The sequence below is a fragment of the Stylophora pistillata genome, chromosome 4, assembly GCF_964205215.1.
Source record: "Stylophora pistillata chromosome 4, jaStyPist1.2, whole genome shotgun sequence".
Taxonomy (NCBI): Eukaryota; Metazoa; Cnidaria; class Anthozoa; order Scleractinia; family Pocilloporidae; genus Stylophora; species Stylophora pistillata.
Genome location: NC_142522.1, coordinates 39,848,922 through 39,865,625, shown reverse-complemented (window position 1 = coordinate 39,865,625; position 16,704 = coordinate 39,848,922). Strand labels below are relative to the sequence as shown.

General features: G+C 37.9%; 1 protein-coding gene across 1 annotated transcript; it reads left to right on the top strand.

The window, feature by feature from the left end:
• The first annotated feature begins 555 nt into the window (after window positions 1–555).
• LOC111342706 (SHC-transforming protein 1) lies at window positions 556–16,644 on the top strand. The gene is made up of 13 exons (XM_022949814.2): window positions 556–873; window positions 1,142–1,212; window positions 2,594–2,651; window positions 2,990–3,020; window positions 3,599–3,741; window positions 4,446–4,497; window positions 5,052–5,178; window positions 10,319–10,400; window positions 11,255–11,438; window positions 11,744–11,980; window positions 12,501–12,713; window positions 13,320–13,513; window positions 14,908–16,644. Exons 1-13 carry the CDS (start codon window positions 739–741, stop codon window positions 15,031–15,033), a joined length of 1,653 nt encoding a protein of 550 aa, XP_022805549.1. The 5' UTR covers window positions 556–738; the 3' UTR covers window positions 15,034–16,644.
• The last annotated feature ends 60 nt before the right edge of the window (window positions 16,645–16,704 follow it).

Genomic DNA, 16,704 nt, shown 5'->3' with positions numbered 1-16,704 from the left:
GCAGCTTTTCAAAGAACTTAGAATTACCGTATGAAGAGTACGAAAGATTTGACCTCGAAGAAAGATGGCGCAAAATAATATAAATAATGCAAAATCATTTTCTAAAGCGGTCCTAAACTGCCACTGATTAATTTTACACGATAAAAATGAAGGTTAAAATGAAAAATAAAGCAATACTGTCCGAGGAAATTTACCCAGATTTACCTGCTTTTCGGATTCCTTTCTGAAGACTTGACGCTCATGAAAACAAAAATGAACCAGACAGTTTAGGAATCTATTTCTTTTACAATAATGTTTGCAAATTTTATGCAAAACTTGTAAATTTAAGGGAAGAATTCGCAAAAATGACTCACCTTTAAATTAAAAGTGAGACCTTGCGAATTGACCTCCGGTTGACGTCATCCAAGGCCGGGTCAAGGGTATCTTAAGGTGCCTATCATTGTTGTGGACAGTGTTTCAACAGACGCGTAACACAATCGCACGTATCAACGATCAATCATCAAGATCGAGACGTGCTGCCATCGTAAGAAGGGGAAATATAATAAAATTTAATTCCTCTGATTCTTGTTGCCACTAACTTTGCTGTTCGCTTCTCTGTTCGCTGCGTTCACTTCCTTTTGAGCCAGCGAGGTCGCTCAGCAAGAAAATTTCCAAAGCACTCTGGGACGGATCCTTTGACGGCGGAAACGAAAAGAATGTTGATATGGTACGAGAGAGTGTTTGAAGTCTAAAACAATCATGTTTGGAAAGAAAAAGTCTAATGATCCGTCCGCTGAATGGACTAAGACAGGAAGTTTTGTTCACAAGCCTCAAAGGGGATGGCTTCATTCAGATAATTCGCTGAAGGAAGGCGGAGTTTGTTATGCTGTCAAAGTGAGTTGATGCAATGATCGATATTTAGAAACTAAAATAATTTTGATGCAAACAAATACAGTGCGTTCGGTTACGTTCTTGGTAGAAGAAGTTGTGTTTCTCCTCGGTAAATTTTTACTAAGCAGAGTTTAATTGTTTTGAAGTTTTGGTACCTTTGATTTGTGGCCATTAAAATACCGCACAAGAGCAATGTTAATATATAGAATCAGTGTTCCAATCGGGAAGGATTCCGAATTAATCTGTTTTTCTGCTTAATTCTTGATCATAGTATGTTGGTTGTTTACAAGTATTAAAGTCCATGCGAACTCTCCCTTACGATCTTCGACAACAAGTTACAAGGTAAAGTTTTTACTCCGAAGAACATCAGGAACTGCCAAAATGTAATACTATACGTCTTCACTGTTGTGTTATTCAATAAAGAAAAAGTTTCTGTCTGACATCATCAACGAATAACGCCCCGTGAAATCATAATTATATCAGTGGCTTCGAAATGAAGCTAAGTTTATGCTCCTTTTCCTCTGAATGAACACGGTAACTTACGACTTAATCAAACTTAATTGTAAATAGTTTTGATTTCTTGAGGACGATTGAGCAACATTTTTATCTATCACGCAAACGTAATTATTATAATTTTCATACCTTTGAGTCGAGATAATTCTAGAGTTCTGCGTTACGTAACATTTGCTTATCTTGACATTATGCAAGTAAGCTTTTGGTAATTCTGAGGCGATTCTGAGGTTTTCCGAATAGGAAAAAAAATGTACTTGACCTTAAGTCGGATTCTTCCTTCCATGCTTTGACATTTACAAATTTCATAACAGTAAGACCGGCCTCAGTGTGGTTGAACCCCTGGTGGTTAAGGTTTCCTTCCCGTTCATTTCATGGACACAAAATTTCTTTGATGATGCAGTGACATTAATGAAGTATCACAGAAGCCAACTCTCTTGGTTTATCTGGGAATTGTAGTGTATAGAAAAAATTGCCTGTTCATTTAATGTGGTCCACTAAAATTAACTTGACTCAACAAAAAAAATTATGTGTTGATGCTGTGACATTCATGTAGTATCACTGAGGTCAACTCTCTTGGTTTATCTGGGAATTGCAGGGTACGGAATAAATCTCCTGGTCTTTCTGTGTTGTTGAAGTGACAGTAAATCTCTCAAATGAAGTTGATTTGGATTTGGACTCAAATATGAATTTCATCGTCTGTAAACAAAATGGAAAAGGGATTTCGAGAAAGAAATTGGGTTTTAGGTGAATCAGCTTGTATTTTTGTTATTCTGAATTAGGAGGGTTCTTCCCATTGAATTTCATTGGTTGAGAGAGACTGATCAATTAGTCACCAAATCCAGGAAGGGGTGGGGCTGGTTGTGAGGGATTTGACTTAAAATAACACATACAGCTCCAGGTTAAAGATTTCTGGAGGGTCTAGCATCTTTTTGAGTTGTGTGATAATCGGAATAGAATTGTTAACAATGTTTTGTGGAAAGAAATACCTTTTTCATCTCCCCTTAAAGTAAAATGGCTTAAATCATTAAAGCATTATATGTTGAATATCCAATTTGCCCTTTATAAACTCCAAAGCAAATCAATTGATGCAAATCTGGCAAAGAATTTTATGAGTGTTCAAAACATCTTTTATCTCAAACTTGTTTTGAAACATTACAGTTCTTGTCAATGGTAGGTATTTACTTGTCTCTGTGATTATTTTGCATCGTAGGGAAGCTATCTTGAGATGTTCTGAAGCTGCTGGCTATCAGCTGTCGAGGAGAAAGAAGGTATGTAAGGGAAAAAGATGACAACCATAGAAAAAAAATGAGCATTTGGCAGGTTTTAACTCAGAGATTACATGCAATTAAACATTATTATTGGCTTTTAATGTCATTTTAAAATCTTATGATCCTGGCCCAGTGTGCTCCATCTGTGAAATCTTTCACTTTGGCTTCATGTGTGTATTGGGAAAAAATAATCGGCAACAAACTTAAGTGTCCTCGTACATGTTCATCATTGAAAAAAATGAATTTTGCTCCAGAAGGGGTGTACTTGCACACAGCTTTATATTTTGAGCTATCTGATCTGTCAAAATTTTAACAGTGTTTTTTTGTGGTTTTGTCAGGCAGGAAAGAATATACAAAAGCTTCTAGGAGGTAATAAAGAACAGCACTGATGGATTTTAAATTCTTCTATGTACAACTTTTAAGTCGGTTACAGTATTAAATAATACATTTGTTGGAATTGTGACAGTACCATTTCTCATTATCCTGCTTACATGATTATAACATGACTTTCCAGAGTTATCATTATTATGGAACCCATGTAGTGATTAGAATACAGTTATTTCTACTTGTACGTACCTTGCACATTTATTGCTTTTTAAAATTGGAATGTGTTGGTGTCAAATGAATAAAAAAATTTTATGAAGTAATCCCTCTAATATCATTATGAAACTGAATGCTGTTCATGCAACTTGTAAAAGAGCCTGCACACGTGATATGCCAAAATCTTCAGCTGCCACTTGGCACCTGCATTCATGAAGAGTTTTTTTCAGGGCACCTGGTGAAGATAAAAATGATACCCTGTTGACTAAAAAACATGTCAGAACTGAGAAGGTTTTAGTAGCAATTAGATTAATTGTGGGCTGCCTATTTAAAACAGTTTTTTTTTTTTTTTTTAAATTCCAAATTGTAAATTGGAAATTTTCTTTTCTCTTGTGTACAATATTTAGAAGTCCCTGGTATGGTAAACTCTGGCTGTGCTGTTAACATGACAGTATCGTCCCTTGGTATTAAGTTGACAAGCATTGAAAGTGGAAGAGTTGTTGCTAATCATGACATGCAAGGAATTTCATTTGCTAGTGGTGGAGAAAAGGTGTTGTATGAACAGTTATAGTTACAGAATGTAGGTGTACCGTAATTGCAGCAAAATAGTTCAAGTTTTCAACTCACAGCAATCTCATCATTCTTGTGAAATCCATGTGGTCATTATTTTAGAGTTTCTCATTATTCAAATTGACAAATACTGTCTGCCTACTGTGACCAGATTGCTGAGTCAGTTTTGAAATACTGGCAAACACAGCAAACCTTTGTCTCTTTCAAAGGCAAATTTCATTAGATTAGAATTTAGCTCTTTCTAAGCCAAACCATATTTGCATATTGTGGATTTGACTAACATTTAATATACATGTACTTTTCAAAGTAGAGATTAATTAAATTATATGGTTTTTGGAGCCTGTTATAGTGACACTCCTCTAAAATCCCTTTAATTAGCATCTTTAGAGGGTGTCTTTGGTGCCTCTCCAAACACACAATTGCTAGTTACCAATAATTTTTTCACCATTTGCAAAGAAGAAAATCCTCATTTGTTGTTGAAACAGTCTTTGTAGAATGTACTGCCGTGTGTCATAGATCATAGAGCCAAGCTAAATATAATAATTTTGTGGAACATAAGAAAAGAAGAAAATCCTCATTTGTTGTTGAAACAGTCTTAAAGTTTGTAGAATGTACTGCCATGTGTCATAGACCATAGAGCCAAGCTAAAAATAATAATTTTGTGGAACATAATTTTTTTTATAGGACTGCATTGATATGATAGGATATGTGGCAAAGGATCAAGTTAATGGAAGAGGTTTGTAATTTTTTCATTTGTAGATAACAGATTAGGAAGAATTGTCTTCAAGAATAAGTCTGAAAGATACATTTTATTTATGTTACTTCATAATTTATACTTTTTATAGTACTGTTGTAGTGTTACAACATGAATTGAATCTTAGCAAATTTATGTAAACCTGATTTTTTTTTGTTAGCCTAAGGGTAAAACTGCTTCTTTTGAATCACAGAAAAGTATATTTTCTAAATTTGTGGAACATGCCTATATACAGACTAGCTCACTTTCTTACTTGATATGGACATTCAAATAGGAGTGTTTACAGCAGTTTTCAGTAACATGCCACTGATGACTGATAAGTTACTTACAATGAAAAACAAACACATACAGTAGATTTTTGCTTCTCGATGTCAAGTGTGGCTACCCTATCTATATATAGTTTGTATTTGCTGTAATTTACTAATTGTTAGATACAAATAATTTTTTCTAGCTGTTTTACTGTTTTAGTAAGTAGATGTGCTCCATATGATGCACTTTATTAAAACTTGCTTATAAACACGTCTACTTTGTATCAGCCTGTTTTGTTCTGGACTGTGGAGGAGGATTAGCTTACGATGTGATCAACACATTAGGACAAGCCTTTGAAATCCGTTTTAAGATGTTCTTACAGAATCCACCCCTTGCCACGGAGGTTCCTGAAAGGTAAACTTCATTGACAGAGCACATGGCTGTTCTATGTTCAACAGTAGAAACATGTCTAGTAAAGTCTACAGTACACATTCAACATCTTTCTCGTCCTTTCTTTTACCTCAGATGTACCTGACTACTTGTAAAGCAGCCCATATCATCCTTTGTGTGCTGGCAACTTTAACTTGCCCCTTTCTTGTCAAATTTTTCAATAAACACATGTCTAAAACATTGTGCCCTTATGAAAAACAATATGCACTAAAAACATTTACCAGATGAGGGTAATTTTTACCCGAATTGACCAATCAGAGTGCTTTGTTTGTTTCAGTTTACCGCCGGGTAAAGTTTACCCTAGTGGGCTAAACTTACCATTAGCAATTCGCTCGTTAGAGCCCTTCTATGGGCTGTATCGACGCAAAATAATTACATTCTTTCGATTGTGCCTTCTTAGAATCAAATTTCGCGATTTGGAGTTGAAAAAGGTGCAAACCCGATCAGCTTATATCTAGGATGGCGCGCTTTTGGATTTGTCGGGATTCGAAAATTGACACGGCTATGTTTGCAAAGTCATGTTTGTTTTACCTTTATGATAAAATATTGTTGACATGAAGGTGTTTTATTGACAGGTTTTAGGTGACAAGTTTATACAATAGCAAATCAGGCGTGTAATATAATCCTGTAGCAATCCTAGCGCACGTCTTCTTGACGTTAGCGACCTAGTTAGCATCGAACTTACACCCTCGCGATCGATCATTGGGACGCCACGGCAATGTCCTCCTTTTCTTTCCCTTCTTGAAGAAAATCGATAAAACAGTCAACATTTTGAATTGTAAGGTACGATGCACAGCGTTTCACTCGCAAAACACGTGACACATACTAACTATGGACACAATATGTAATCTGTGAACATCTTGGTGCCACGTCACGCACCAAAGAAACCATGTGCGTTTAGCCATTTCTTCCTTCCTGAGAAACTACTCGAATATTGCAGAGAGTGGTGTCACATTTTACTTCTGATGTAGTCGCAAAACTCTTCGATGTATGCGTGATGGAAACTACTTTTTGAAAATCTTTATTTCCAGATTTTCCGAAGAGTGTTTCTTGTGAATTCGAGAGCGTACTTATCGAACTAAGTAATCTACGCTCAAGTATCAAAGTATCAAGCGTGTAATCTAATTAAAGCGTTCTATCCGGCGACTTTAGCAGCGTAACTCGGAAGATCACGATGGATCCTCGAGCCTCCACAAAAATTTCCTCTCCAAAATTCCTTTTCTTTACGAAATCGATAGAACAATCGAACTGTAAAAGTGTGCAGCGTTTCGCTCGCAGAAAACGTGACACATGTAATCTGTAAACATCTTGCTGTCTCGTCACGCAGCAAAGAAAACATGCGTGTTAAAGTTATGACTCTTAGAGGACAAGAGATTTTTATGTGTTTGGCTGCTCTATTATGCGAACAATGTTTGCCGATTCGCGAGTGGAGTTGCCAAGATATCTTCATGAAAATATTTTTTTCTCAGTACATTCAGCAGCAGTGAAGTGTTAGTAAAAAATGGTCAAGAAAAAAATTTGGGGGGGCTCTGTTGTTGTTTCACAAAAGCCCTTTAAAACTGAACAAGTTGGAAAAATCGGAATTCTCTTTTAAAAAGCCACACCAACCCGTATTATACCGTTAATTTCAAGTCGTTTTATCAGTATTTCCTTCAAGCTCTGACGCCGGCACCCACTAACAAAGCGCGATTTTTTAATTCAATATCCACTATTGACGGAAAATGTTGTAATAAATAAGTTGTCCAAATTTACAGCTACGCAGACCAGCCACCATTCCTCAGAAATTCCACTACAAAATTTTGTGTAATGGGGAAGGCAACAGGAAGAATTAAGAAAATTTAATCTTTTCCGAATAATTTCACAGAAGGGAGCGTAATTTCAGAACGTAGCTGTCCCAGTTTTACACCGACAGTTTTCCTATTAAGAATGCCGCACACAAGCTTTATCTCACACTGAGAGGAATTTGCTAATTTCCTTTTCAAATTGTGGTCACCTTCGTTCCATTATACTGTTACCACATCACTCAAGTTGACATGTACTAATAGAAACTGGTTTTTCATTGGTATGAGAAACCACGTATAACCACTTATAACATTAAAAAGTTGAGCAAGTCGAGGTTAAGCTTTTTCACGAGCAAGTAGAGAAGCTGTGAGAATTTGCAATTTCAAATTACGCGGTAAAACAGAAATGCGCGCCTCAGGGTTGAAGTATCTCTTTATAAAGCATACACGCTGGTTAGTTCCAAGTGGCTAATTTAGAATTGTTCACCAAACGAGCCAGCTCCTTTTTTACTCCTTTGCTCCTTTGTTAACGTTGCCGAGCCAAACGGGCCACTAAAGTAATACGCACTTTTAGAGCGGGGTAGGTTCGTGATTGAAGTATGAATCAACAAGCTGTAAGCGAGAGAAATAAAAGAAATTTGACGAAGAATGGCGAGAAAAAAATTATCATCGAGAAGGACTAGAGTTAGTGTGTTACGAAGTCATCATGTGCCGGCACCCGACCAGCAACCATATTGAGTTCTGCCGCGCTGTGCTTAAGCTTTTTTAAAGAAAAAGAAAATTGTCGGCCAGAAAATAGAATGAAGGATTGTCACTGGCAAGTTGTATTTCTGCCGAGAGGCTACCGAGAGTCTCCTGAGACTCAGCAGGACGCCTTTGCGTTCCCATCGGCGGTCTGTTTTTCAAGTTTTTAATTGGAACAACTCCACAACAACTTGTCCACACCGAATAGGCACGCATCAGTCGGATACGATTAGATCAACCTTAACGAAACAGTTTTTTCGGATAGAGCATTTCGTAACCTTTCCATCAATAAATACAGCTTACGGTAGTTACGCTTCAAACACTGCGTTGACAATTTCTTTTGGGAAAGACACCCGCGAAGGTATATTGTTTTCATCAAGATGTTAGATCGGAGACATGCGCAGTCGATTGCGTGTTGTATATCCGTGATGTTTGTGATGACATCACGTAAAATGCACGTGGAAATATCGGTAGAGAGCCGTCCCGCTCTGCTCGAAATCAAGGGCACGATAGACGAGATGAGTTTTTAAAATAGATGTCTTTAATTGCTTGTGGAAGTATTCATCAAGGTCTTGAACGGTTTAGTGATGACTCTTAGAGGACAAGAGATTTTTATGTATTTGGCTGCTCTATTATGCGAACAATTTTTGCCGATTCGCGAGTGGAGTTGCCAAGATATCGATCAAGTACTACTTCATGGAAATATTTTTTTCTCAGTGCATTCAGCAGCAGTGAAGTGTTAGTAAAAAATGGTGCCACTTGGAGTAAACGTTGTTTTCTTAACTCAAGAAAAATATTTGGGGGGGGCTCTGTTGTTGTTTCCCAAAAGCCCTTCAAAACTGAACAAGTTGGAAAAATCGTAATTCTCCTTTAAAAAGCCACACCAACCCGTTTTATACCGTTAATTTCAAGTCGTTTTATTAGTATTTCCATCAAGCTCTGACGCCGGCACCCACTTCGACATTGAAACTACCAGTTATTCTATTATTTCGACTATTGTCCGAGCAGTCAACAAAAGGAAGTAAAAAACAATTGCAATTAGAAAGTGCCGTACACGCTCGTCACCTCGTTCTCCAATGTGACATTTTATAACTAGAATTATTCCAGAACTTAAAAATGGTTTAGGCTACAGTGACAATCTTGAGATGTTTGTGGATTCCGGTTTCAGAGCGTGACGTGGCACCAAGATGGTTGAAGATTACATGTGTCACCAAGATGGTTAAAGATTACATGTGTCACGGTGGGCGCTTTCCATTTGACCAAAATTTTCGAGATTTCCGGTCAGAAATCGAATGGAACGAGAAAAGTTCCGCGATAATTTTTCGAAAATTTAGGAATACGTTTTGAGTGTACCCTCTTAGATACGGTCGGACGCGTTACATTCGGCCAGCGAAAATACCGACATTTTCAACCCGTGATTTTTGTTGAATGGAAAGCAACCCTTGTCACCTAAAACCTGTCAATAAAACACCTTCATGTCAACAATATTTTATCATAAGGGTAAAACAAACATGACTTTGCAAATAGCCGTGTCAATTTTCGAATCCCGACAAATCCAAAATCGCGCCATCCTAGATATAAGCTGATCGGTTTTGCACCTTTTTCAACTCCAAATCGCGAAATTCGATTCTAAGAAGACACAATCGAAAGAACGTAATTATTTTGTGTCGATACAGCCCATAGAAGGGCTCTAACGAGCGAATTGCTAATAGTAAGTTTAGCCCACTAGGGTAAACTTTACCCGGCGGTAAACTGAAACAAACAAAGCACTCTGATTGGTCAATTCGGGTAAAAATTACCCTCATCTGGTAAATGTTTTTAGCGCATGTTGTTTTTCATAAGGGCACAATGTTTTAGACATGTGTTAATATTTAGATGGCAATTAAGCATTTTCTCATATCTTATTGTTAGTAATATTTTAAAATCATTTGTTAAGTCTAATGTCTTTGAAAAAGAAGACAAGAATACCATTACTTCACACCTCCATGTTATCAAATGTGGACAGTTATTTTGATTTTGTACATAGTATCAATTGGTTTAGAGGTGCTTTTTAGGGAAGTTACAGCTTCAGAGACATCTTGTTGCAGCCCCTTACATTTGTCACCAATAATAATACTATTATTCATTCAATATTGTTTGAATGTATAATTAGATACAATGAGTGAAATTCAAACTATTTGCTAATTAACAAATGGTAAACACCACAGCGTACACTATTGAGTTATGGATGCACGCGGGAGGTTGCTAAGCACGAAAGAAGCGTAAGAGTCGCGCGAGGCAATAGCCGAGAGTGACTCTAGCTTCTTGAGTGCTTAGCAAACCTCCCAAGTGCATTCATAACTCAATAGTGTACGCTGTGGTGTTTACCATTAATTTTGTTTTATAACATAACATTGATACACTGTAGCTAAAGAGTTCCCTTTTATTTAACAAATCTTACGTGATCAGAAAAAACAAGTGCACGCGGAAAAATAGTCTTTGCATTTGCTCACGTCAGCAACGTACACCCATGGGCAAATGGGGGACACGCTAAATTGACCAATCAGAACGTGCGCTTTACTTTGGTTATGTTATAATAGATTTTCAGATACATTGTTTGATGAGAGTGAAGAACATACCTATGAAATGGAGTATGAAGAGCCAAAGAATGACGGATTACCAGTATGAACACATTCTATATTTGTTTGCTGAAAGTATATTGAATTGCCAAACTAGTTGAAATCAATTGACCGAATCCAAATATGGCGTCCAATTTGAATTACCATTGCGTAGGACTGGATAGCCTCGTCTTGACGTGGAAACTCAAAAGGATTATCACTTGTCTGAGAGGCTAGTCAGTCCAGAACAATGTCAATTCAAATTGGACGCCATATTTTGATTCGGTCAATAATACTGGAAATTGAAACACTATTATAATTATTACACCAAGTATTGGGGGAGGTTGAGCAAAATACCATGATTTGTCGATGGAAAGGAAATAGTCTGTTAGGTTATACAGCAAACAAATGATGAACAAAAAGATTGATGAATAACCATTTTGCACTAACTAGCCTCTGCTTAGCAGTATCTTTCTTTTTCTAACGCCAAATAGGAGAAGCATGAGCCTATTTTTTAAGAGTCAAGCTTCTTTATCAGTTTTTTTTTTTATGCACAGTTCCTACATTTATCAGTTCTTTTTTCTCTTCCTCGTTAAGGGATTAATATCAGGGAATGCCACATGGGCCATATAATAGCTGAGTTCAATATTTGTCTTGTCATGTAATTGCCAAGTTTTGCAAGGAAATCACATTCTGACTGCTCGAGAAAAGCATCTAACTTTTTTTTGCAGACGAGCAGACACAAATTAAGCTTTGCATAAAAAGAAAATTTTTTGCATTAAGACACAATGAGACGTTATTAGACATGAGTCAAATGGATTGATTTTTGCAGGAAATTACTTGAAGGTCGCTTGGAGGGGGGGGGGGCTCTGCTCGAAAACAAACATTTATGACTTATTTATTTTCACTTCTATTCAGTTGCCATCGCATACATATGAAGCTCCAATTGATTCACGGCAACCTGGTTACACGGCACTGAGAAACACATCATCACATGTGCTTGGAGACTATGACAACCCCAACAGACTGACGAATGCACATGGCTACGATGTCCCCAAAGGATCTCTGGTGGGTTACGAAGCGCCCAAGATCAAAGAGAGAGGTATGGCTTGTGGTGATGTGGACCATGTTATCACTTTTAAAAGAAGTGTTGAGTACAAGTACTTTTTAACAAGCTTTTGAAGGTAATTAAGTTTTATCAACTGAGTTGATAATGTGAATTAGCCACCGTAGAGAGTTTCTTTTGTTGACGTTTTTAGTGTTAGCGTCTCGTGATTCGCTTTGACAAAGTCGGGCCAAGAGTAAACGAGAAATGGGAAATTTGTCCTCGAAATTCGTTGAAAATTCCCGGAATTTTTAGTTCACAAAATTGGTCATCATAGAGTGGATCTCTCCTTTCAATTTTAGGTGACTATGAACACCCTTCAGAGCGATCCAATAGCAGAAATGGCGTGAACCAGTCCGGTAGCCTGATGTTCGCCGCAGGAGCGTGCTATGAAAATCCTAACGGTGCCGCCTTCTACGAGAATCCGCTTGCTACTCCCAGGGTACCTGATAGAAGTGATAGCTTGGAGAGACATCCACTTGACTTGCAAGACTCCTCACTCTACGATAACCCTTCCTCCCCACGTTCTGGATCTGGTGGTGAATAATTTTGTTTCATGTCTGTTCAGTAGAACATTCTGCCTCTAAAAATACTTCCCTTTATGCACAAAACAAGGCGACTTTCTTTTAGAAATCGCCTCATATCTTTCTAAGGCAAGCTTTCGAGAACTTTTTCTTCTGTGTGGGTGGTGTGTATTTTAAGTCTCCCGACACTCTCTTGTTAAATGTAGAGCTTTTTTCAATATATTTGTTTCGGCTTTCAATTTTGGCTGACGGTGTTTTGGCAGGAATTTTCTTTTCAGTGCGTGAAGCATGGTTTGGTTTCTCTTTCCTAACGAGTAAACTTTTAAACATTTATGTCTTGTGTATGATAGCTTAGTGAGTTCAGATAACAAAAGTTTTCGAGCTCAAAATCTTCTAAACCACGGACAGACTTCTATTTAGGTACTGACTGACTTGCGAGTTTTTTTTTATTATATGTATACACATTACATTCATTTCATTTATCCAGCGATGGATACTGTTGGTGGAATGTTCATTTCTTTGTTTTTTTCTCTAGAGCGACAGAATCAGTGGGCAACATTTGATGGGGAGATGCCACCTCCCCCACCCCCAGCGGCAACTAATCCGGATAGCCATGACTACCTAACTCCACGCCCCACCCCAAGGAAAAAGCCCCCTGTACCAAAACCGTATGCTGTTTCTAAGTCAGAGAAAGAAAAACAACAAGAACAGTCACAGTACCAGCCGCAACAATCAGCGCCAACGGAAGGTACATGTCTAGTGTAACCTGGAAATAGTTTGTTCGTTGGCTGTTTATTTTTTATCGTCGTCCAGAGCGCATGCGAAATTTAAAAGTAGAGGAATTTCACCCTTTGGTCCTTAGGAATGACTAACATCTAATTTCTTCTTCAGTATCAATATCACCCCTGAATCACTCATTCAGGTCGCGGGAAGCTCTCTTGATTGTTAAACAAATTCTCCTTGTCAGCATCGTTTGAAATGTTTAGAGAACAGCATGGAGAATATGAATACTGATGCAAGGGTGTTAAGGGCCAATAAGCGCAAACTCTGTCGATCTCGCGCTCTGTGCTCATTTTCACCAATTAAAAACTGCCACTAGCGAAGAAAGGTATTTCTTTGGCGCACTTTTCAACTAAAAAGAAAATTCGAACGTTTATTGACCATCTAATGGACAATCGGTGAAGTTCAGGTTATTCTGATATATGCAATGGTTTTGTCAGGAAAACTCTGGCCTGATATCTAAGCTGAATTTTGCCGACAAGAATGGGAAATGTGGAGGTTTGTTAGGCTGAGTAGTTTTCTTGTGGCATTTGTATCAAGAATGTACATTTTCATGGGATCTTATCCATCACAGGTACTCAATCCACCCCTCTTGAATCAGAGGTGTGGTACCACGGTCCAATGTCTCGTGCCGAAGCTGAACTCCTGTTGGAAGATGAAGGGGACTTCTTGGTAAGAGAGAGTAAATCAAAGGCAGGACAGTATGTGCTGTCTGGAGTTCAAAATGGACAGCCGCGACATTTATTGTTGGTGGATCCAGAAGGCAAGGTTTGTATAACTTGTTACCACACTGTGGGGATATTTTTAAGACGATGCTGTTATAGTAAAACGTTGGTAACTATCAGGACACTACTTTGCTCTAATTTCCATCGCAAACTGTAGTTAAGGGTGCCTGGATGGGATACTGCTAGCAAGTCCAGTATTTTTGAAAGATTATTGGTCTTGAAAGTTCCCGATATCCGTTCACTGCTTTTGTCGTAAATTCGCCTGAAGTTGCACGAAAGAATTCTGTCGCCCCATGCCCTCGTGCGGCTCCCGCTTTCCTCAAGTTTTCTTTCGCCATATAGGAAACGAAAAAGACTTGAAAGCAGGCCAGTTGGAAGTACCGCGTTTGTGTTAGAGGGAAGGGTCTCGTCTAGGAGCGGAGGAATATATATATCCTATTAGACGTTTTGTTGTGTAGTATCGCTGAGTATTTTTACGAGTTGTGCCGTATTTCGACGAGCCCGTAGGGCGAGTCAAAATACAAATAATGAGTAAAATACTCAGCGATACTCCACAACAAAACGTCTAATAAGTTATTTATTATCCAACACGCCAAACTGTTATTTCAGGGCGGGCGAATTTCGCGGATATTTATTTACGGGAAGTGCGTGACAGAACTATGCGAAGCGGAACGGAATGGGCGCGTTGTCGTGTTGCTGTTTCTTTTTTCTTCGATAAATGAAGAAATTTCCAGGTCGTCTAGCTGTTTTTCTTCGTTCAATTCACCCAATAAACTTGGAAGTATATTTGCCAGCCATTCTGACTCTTCGTCGTCAGAAATATGATTTAAATTGTCTGCCATTCTTTTTTTGTAACTACAATTCAATCCTTCGCTTGCGCGATGCGGGAAAACCTGTTTAACCGGTACTCTACAGTACAAATACCGCGTGATATTTTGTACTCGCCTATGGCGTTATTTGCACTCTACGAAGTGTAGTTGAATAATAAATGGTGGTACTCCTGCTCGCAACCACGACCACACAAGGAATTTATCAATTTCTGCAGTCCTGTTTCAACAGTTTTTACAGCCAAAAACGCTTAATTAACAGGTTAAATCTACATATAATTAGGTATTGCGATAAGTAGAATATGAAATTCACTAAATTGGTACTACCTAACTTGTTTTTGGGACGAGGATTTGTTTACGGGGCAAGACCTGAGCTCCACTCTCTGTCTCCGGCGGACCCCTAACCCTAACAACCTCATTAAGTCCCGTTGCTTTGATGCGTTTTTTTTTTTTAGTTCAGACCAGTAATTGATAATGATGATCTTTATCCAGGGAGCCTACTCGCCTGTGCGGTTTTCACTGAGGCCCTGCAATTGATAATGGTTCCTTCAACCACGAAAGTCGCCTTTTTGACTCCATTTCGATTCCTCATGTTTTTTGTCTTCCACAGGTTCGTACAAAAGATCGCGAGTTTTCAAGTGTTCAAGAACTCGTTGTTTACCATGTAAACAACGCTCTGCCAATCATTTCGTCGGGAAGCCAGGTCACGATAACACACCCTGTTCACAGGCAATAACTGTTCGAACCTAGTAACGATTTGTTTCGGCTAACCTTTTTGCAAACCGCAGCTACCTGAATCGAGTATGTTAGTATGTCTAGGGAACTTGTTTGACTCATTTGATGATTACACCACGACTTCTTTTCTGGAAGTTAGGTGTGGTATTTCAAATACTTTATTAAACTACTGGTTTGCAGAAACGGTAGGCTTTTATTGGGCGGGGCTTTACAAAATAACTTTTAACACACTGCTTTCAGAGTCTTCGTTTCACTTAAGAAGAGCAACATAATGATTTCTTATAAACACTCCCAGCTGAGGCAAAAGTGCCTAAGCTGAACTTTCGTTATAAAGTTTTGTACAAATGTTACCTGTAAGGTTTTGTAAAACTTTGCTAACTCAACTTTTTGATCAAGTATTGCGTCGCACACAACACGATAGCAGTAAATGTAATGTATATTTCGTAATGAAGGGATAATAATTTTCTCAAAGATATTTGCTGACATAATTAATGATCAGCCACTTATACTTTTCGCTTTCGATTTAAGAACTAATGGGGATCTGTCGAAAAGGATAGGAAGCTTGCACGGTGTTTAACACGAGAAGACAAAAAAAGTTATCCTCAAGTATATTTTCAATGCATGTGTATAATTTCAAATTTTGAGCAAGGTTATTCATAGAGAGCATTTTGATTGAATGCCGAGTACCCAAAACCAAAGTAATCACTACAGCCAATCATAAAAAAGGAAATATCTCAAGGAGGCCTATCAGAACTCGAAGCAAAAAGTGCGGGAAAAAAGTGCGCGAAATAAAGGTGCAGGGAAAAAAAGGGTGCGAAAATAGTGTGGGAAAAAAGAGCTAAGAAAAAGTGCAGGAAAATGCGGGTGACCAAAGTTGTGGTGATTGGTTGTAGGTTCGAATCTGATTGGTTAGGATGTTAGCGCGACTTTTTCACACTAATCACGCAATCTACTAAAGAAATATTATTGAAATCCTGGATAGCTCTCGACGCTAAATTGAATATTGCTTCAAGATCGATCCAAACTTATTTTACAATATTTGTAGAATAAATCGGTTATGTTTAACAATTTCACGAGATTTGCCAAGAGACTACTTTTTTGAGAATGTCGATCAACTGATTTAAATGAACAATAAAAAGGTAGTTAAATTTGTTTACACCAGCAAGCTCTGGTTTGGTTTTAAAGCTAGGAATTTTTGCCCGTAGCTACAAATAGTAATAGCTGGTCTATTATTTGTAACTGAAAATCAATTAATTTTATAACTCTTCTCGTAACTTTTACAGGATTTGCACTTTTAATAGAAAAACGGATAAGAAAAGAACGCATTTATTCCTTAACGTTCAACTTTATTTCAAGAAAAGTTGTTTTAGACTTTTTTATTTGAAAAAACTCAAGACGGCAATCGCAACTTTTGTATCACCTATATAATATTGTAACTCTTAGATCACCACACAAACTTTCAATGTGGCATCTAGGGTAGCATATGTTACGTGTTCAAGAGTTGTAAATGTCCTTGTTTTGGGCCACAAGGTTTCAAAGACCGAAGCGCTCTAGTGTGGGAAGGGGTCATTGATTGCAATATTTTAAAGTAAAGTCACTTGTATTTCTTGAAGTTGAATTTAATGAGTTTTGAATTGTGATCAATCAAAGACGAGAGAAAGATCTCGTACGA